Source organism: Euphorbia lathyris, chromosome 5, assembly GCF_963576675.1.
Source record: "Euphorbia lathyris chromosome 5, ddEupLath1.1, whole genome shotgun sequence".
NCBI classification, from domain to species: Eukaryota; Viridiplantae; Streptophyta; class Magnoliopsida; order Malpighiales; family Euphorbiaceae; genus Euphorbia; species Euphorbia lathyris.
The window spans coordinates 54,817,000-54,822,788 of record NC_088914.1 but is presented as its reverse complement, the minus strand read 5'-3'; the positions used below and the strand labels follow the sequence as shown (position 1 = coordinate 54,822,788).

General features: G+C 36.0%; 1 protein-coding gene across 1 annotated transcript; it reads left to right on the top strand.

Moving 5' to 3' along the window:
* The first annotated feature begins 306 nt into the window (after window positions 1-306).
* On the top strand, window positions 307-4,772 carry LOC136229487 (ABC transporter F family member 5-like). The gene is made up of 9 exons (XM_066018322.1): window positions 307-1,281; window positions 1,540-1,881; window positions 2,612-2,752; window positions 2,839-3,018; window positions 3,145-3,300; window positions 3,807-3,908; window positions 3,980-4,108; window positions 4,192-4,296; window positions 4,381-4,772. The coding sequence occupies exons 1-9, from the start codon at window positions 409-411 to the stop codon at window positions 4,474-4,476; spliced, it is 2,124 nt and encodes a 707-aa protein (XP_065874394.1). The 5' UTR covers window positions 307-408; the 3' UTR covers window positions 4,477-4,772.
* The last annotated feature ends 1,017 nt before the right edge of the window (window positions 4,773-5,789 follow it).

Genomic DNA, 5,789 nt, shown 5'->3' with positions numbered 1-5,789 from the left:
CCATCGGGATTGGGGGGGAACAAAATCGCGAGGGTTCAAAGTCGACATCGATATGACAAATGTTAGTGTTTAGTCTTCAAAATGTAATATAAATTAACTGATACTTATTTATATATATAAAAAAATCTTTAAAATATTTTAAAAAAAATAATTAAATACTTAATTTTGAAAAAAAAAACGTATAAAATAAGGAAAGTGGCAAAATTGAAGATATTATAACTAGAAGGGTTTAGAGTGAAAGAAGAAAAAGCCAAGTTAAATTTTATACTAAATAAAAAATACAAGAAAAATAAATGAACGGACAGTTTATGATTCTACCATTTTGGGAATCCATCAAAAAGCTCCTTCTCCACCACGGGCTCAGGGACTTCCTCTGAGCTTTCCCTGTTTTCAGCTCTCCAAATTTCCATGGATTTATCCACTAAGTTCCACCGCCTAGACCTCCATTCTCCTTTTCTTACTGGTTCCCCCATCTTTGATACCAGGCCATCAACTCTTCCATCCCGTTTTAAACAAAATTCATCTTCAATACTCACTAAACCCATTGTAAATAATCCCAATTCCCTCAACTTTACTTCTCGGAGAAGAACTACGACAATCGCTGCCCGCCTATCTACTGCCACCGTCGCTGACCCTGATACTGATACTGATATCGAGTCCTTGTTTTCCAGTAATTCCACTGATGAATTCGATAGAAGAGGCGCTAAAAAGCAATTTACTGGGGCTTCTGGAATTACATCAGGTATTAAGCTTGAAAACATAACTAAGAGCTATAAAGGTGTCACTGTTTTGAAGGATGTCACTTGGGAGGTGAAAAAAGGTGAGAAAGTAGGGCTTGTAGGTGTTAATGGAGCGGGGAAAACGACTCAGTTGAGAATTATTACTGGACAGGAAGAACCTGATTCTGGAAATGTAATTAAAGCCAAATCCAATATGAAAATTTCGTTTTTGAGTCAAGAATTTGAGGTTTCGTTAAGTAGGACTGTTAAAGAGGAGTTCATGAGTGCATTTGAAGAAGAAATGGAGATTGCAGGAAGGTTGGAGAGGGTACAAAAGGCGATAGAGGGGTCTGTGGAGGACTTGGACCTCATGGGTAGATTATTAGACGAATTTGACTTGTTGCAGAGAAGAGCACAAGCTGTGGACTTGAATATGGTTGATGCAAAGATCAGTAAGTTGATGCCGGAGCTAGGGTTTGCCCCTGAGGATTCGGATAGGTTGGTGGCTTCATTTAGTGGTGGATGGCAGATGAGAATGTCACTTGGGAAGATTTTGCTACAGGTATATTGTATAGCCTTGTCAAATATTGAATACAGTTGAATTATTAACAATTACTATCAGCAATTCATTTTGGAAAATTATAAAATTAACTCATTCATTGAGCACAAATTAAGAATGAAAATGAGTTTTGACTTCTCTCTCATTTTACAATAATCTTGTTTTAGACAACATATGCTGAGATTTCAAATGATAAACAAAGTACATATTGCAAGGTTTCACACTAGTTCTTGACTCCATTATTTGACTGTTCACTTACAGGATCCAGATTTGTTGCTTCTAGATGAACCTACAAATCACCTTGATCTTGACACAATTGAGTGGCTTGAAGGTTATCTCCAGAAGCAAGATGTGCCAATGGTGATCATATCCCACGACAGAGCCTTTCTTGATCAACTATGCACAAAAATTGTGGAGACTGAAATGGGTGTAGCTAGGACGTACCAAGGAAATTATTCTCAGTTCCTTTTGTCTAAGGCAGCATGGATTGAAGCCCAGTATGCTGCCTGGGAGAAACAGCAAAAGGAAATGGAGCAAGCCAAGGACTTAATAAGTAGGTTGGGTGCAGGAGCGAATTCTGGCCGTGCTTCTTCTGCTGAAAAGGTACTGTTAGTCAGCTAGAAGTGTAGAACAATTAGCTTCAGTTTTTCCTAGAGCCAAAAAGATTTTTCCTTGGATATCATTGGAACATATAATGTTATTTATTGAGCTAGTGTTCTGAAAGGTTAGTCTGATAATTGATGTTTCAGGACATGTTCCACATTTGTTTAACTTAATTAATGGACGCTCTAAAACGAGGAAAGATGCAGTTAGGTTTTATAGGATAATATATGTATGAAATAGTATATATTTTTAGTGGTTTTACGTCAATACGGTTGATGTCATCTGCAACTGGTCCCTTTTTAACCCTTGAAAAGCTTAATGTCATATTGCCTTCAAAGATCACAATTTTCAGGAATTTAAAGACAAATCCAGAGGATAAAATATGATGAGGCTCCAGTAGTGGATGTGAATGTGGGATTTATTGATTTATTGAGGCTGAATCTCCATCTCCTTTGACATCTACTAACATAAGCTGTCTTAAGTATGGATGTAGGGTCAATTTTTTTGAGGCAAATACTTTTTTTTTCTGATGATCTTTGCAATTAGGTGTTGTTGTTATCTTTGTCTAAGTTAAATCATTTGCAGAAGTATGAATTTTGTAACTTTATCAATTGAAATTTTATGTTGTAGCCATGGTTTGGCATCTTCTCTTTATTTATTTATTTATTTTCGGCTTCAATTGGTTACTAAACCTTTCCTTTTTTTCTTTCTGAAATGTTGCTAATAACAGAAACTGGAGAAACTTCTGGAAGAGGATCAAATAGAGAAACCATTTCAAAGAAAACAAATGAAGATCAGGTTTCCAGAGAGAGGAAGAAGTGGAAGAACTGTTGCAATGATTAAGAATTTGGAATTCAGTTATGAAGATAAGGTACTGTACATCAAAGTAGAGGCTGCTTATTGTTGAGTTATCTGCTTTCTAATGATTTTCTACTCATTTAATGCTTTGTGTGGCAGGTGCTGTTTAATAAGTCAAATCTTACGATAGAAAAGGGTGAAAAGATCGCCATTATTGGCCCAAATGGATGTGGAAAGAGTACTTTACTGAAACTTATCATGGGATTAGAGAAGCCAAGTGCAGGTGAAATTGTACTTGGGGAGCATAATGTATTACCCAACTATTTTGAGCAAAACCAGGTATGCTACTTTTATCAATTAAATGCCATCTAATTTAACCTTATTCTCCTGTCACTTTCTCTTTTGGTTCGTTGTAGTTCTTTTACATTTAACTGCTATGCTGAGTATGATCTATGATTCTCGAAGGCTGAGGCACTTGATCTGGATAAAACAGTGCTTCAAACTGTAGAAGAAGTTGCAGAGGACTGGAGAATTGATGATATAAAGGGACTCCTTGGGCGCTGCAATTTCAAAGCTGATATGCTTGATAGAAAGGTTTCTCTTTTGAGTGGTGGTGAAAAGGTAAAACTCATTGGTGCTCTCTCATATAATCTTAAATTATGTATCTCGTGTTGGCGTGTCCTTTTAGAAATTCTAGTTATTTCAAGAATTGTCCATTTCTTTTGGAACCCTTTATTGAAGTTTTCTTATAGTTGTTCCTGGATGTTGCTTCCAAGATTATAAAAGCAGAGTACACTGTTTTTTGAAGCTTAAGGAGTGCCAAAATGATGATTGTTAGTCCATTGTTTTCTGGAACATAAGAGTAATTAGGAACATGTTACCTTCTGTTTGTATCTAGATCAATATCTTGAATCCTTATCCACCATTGTTATCCTTCGCCACGGTAGCTGTAGGGTTGCGTGATTATCCAAAAGTAATACAGTTTCTAGAGATGACAATTCTACTAGATTAAGTTACTTACAGTCATCCTGTTCTCATGAAGTTACTTACAGCCATCCCTTTTTTTTCAAGTAGAAGTTATTTTTTCATTTGATCTGTAATTGACTTTCAAGTTTGTCTTTATTTAGGCACGCCTAGCATTTTGTAAGTTCATGGTGAAACCTTCAACTTTGCTGGTATTGGATGAACCGACCAATCATTTAGATATACCTTCAAAAGAGATGCTTGAGGTTCGTTCTGTTTGTTGTTAGTTTTTATTTATTTCCAATCCGGTGGCCAAACTGTCTGATTTGTATATCAGGAAGCCATATCAGAATATGAAGGCACAGTAATCGCAGTCTCGCATGATCGGTACTTCATAAAGCAAATAGTTAATAGAGTAATTGAAGTCCAAGATGGCCAACTACAGGATTATGCAGGCGATTACAATGTAAGCATGCCCTTGGTATTTGTTCTTCATCTGGAATTTCGTATCTCACTCAGGTTTGTAACTCGAAATATCTTGTTTGACAGTATTATCTGGAGAAAAACCTGGATGCGAGAGAGAGAGCGCTTGAAAGGGAGGCGGAGCTTGAGGAAAAAGCACCAAAAACGAAGGCGAAATCAAAGTTGTCAAAGGTAAGCGGTTATGGATTAGAGTAATAATAATAATAGAGGAGGAATGGCATGCTTATACTTACATTTGTTGTTGTTGGTGAACAGGCTGAGAAGGAAGCTAGGAAGAAACAAAAAATGAAGGCATTCCAGGCTGCAAAACAAAAATCTAAAGGAATTAAAAATTCCAAGAGATGGAATTGAAAGAAATACACACACTACAAATTGATTGATGATTGAATTAACCTCACAATGTAAAGAGCCTTGCTAGGAAATATTTATCCTGTTTAAGGTACTCAACCGAGACCGACCATTTTACTGTACATAATAATATTTGATAGAAATGCAGGTTTTGGAAGTTGAGGTTGTGGCTCAATCATGTTATAATCTGAGGGTCACTTTTTTTTTTTGGCCTACAATGCCTCTGTTTTTTGAAGCTAAACAACCTATTATTATACATATGAATGAACATTTTCATCCTCGTTATAGGGTGATGAATATCTTTTTTTTTTCTACCCTAGTTAAGGAGGACTAATACTAAGTTTACTTAAAATAGTTTTTTGTTGGAAGCAAAATCAGAAGTATGTGACATCCTTAAGTTCTTCAAATTTAATAAGTCAGTTTAGCAAGTTTAATCAAGGAGAATGATCCCTGAGCTTTAGTTGGTTCAATGTGATGGATCATTCATCAAACAGCAGAATGGGATAGCAGATAGCAAGCATTAGCATATTTTAAATATGAAGTTTGTTAGTCATGTTCTCCACTTCTTTCAGCTTTGCCATAGTTAAACTCCAAATCCCCTCATGAACCAACTTGTAAATGATCTCTTCCACCTCTGGCAAGAGGGGCTAAACCAGCCCTGAAAATGGTGGTACCCTAGGGCTGGGGTGCTCCACACCCTGTCCGCCTCCGCCTCCGCCCCTGTCACTGATTCTTATCAAACAGCTTGAATTGGGTCATATTTTCATTTTAATTTCCATATTTTTTGTACTTAATAATTTCCATGTTTTTCAGTTCTAAATTTTAATGAACACAAAAAACGAAGACAAATTGGATGAGAATTACATTAGGGTAAAGAATCACAAAGGGAAAAAAAAGGTAAATCAAGAGTAAAAAAAAGAAGCTGCACCATAAGGTAATAAAAAGCATGAGGGTGGCATCCATAAACAATACGTAATCTCAGATTACAGAAGTTTATCTCCAAAAGAAAACAACGTAATATTTGCCTGGGGAAATGAAACTATCCACATTTAGTTTATGTTATTTGTTAAAAAATATGGAGAAATATGAAGCCACTTTCTGCATCAAATTCCTTTGCAATTCCTATCTGATGAAATTTCTGAGTTGGGTCCGACCTAAATAGCATCATTGTGTTTGACATATTCACCAACCTGTGACAGCAAATAAATTACAATATTAGTCATTATGGGGAAAAATAGAATAAAGGGGAGAAAGAGCTTCAAAGTAAGCATCCTAAAATAAAAATTATACACATCCGATTTCAGAGAAATGTTCCA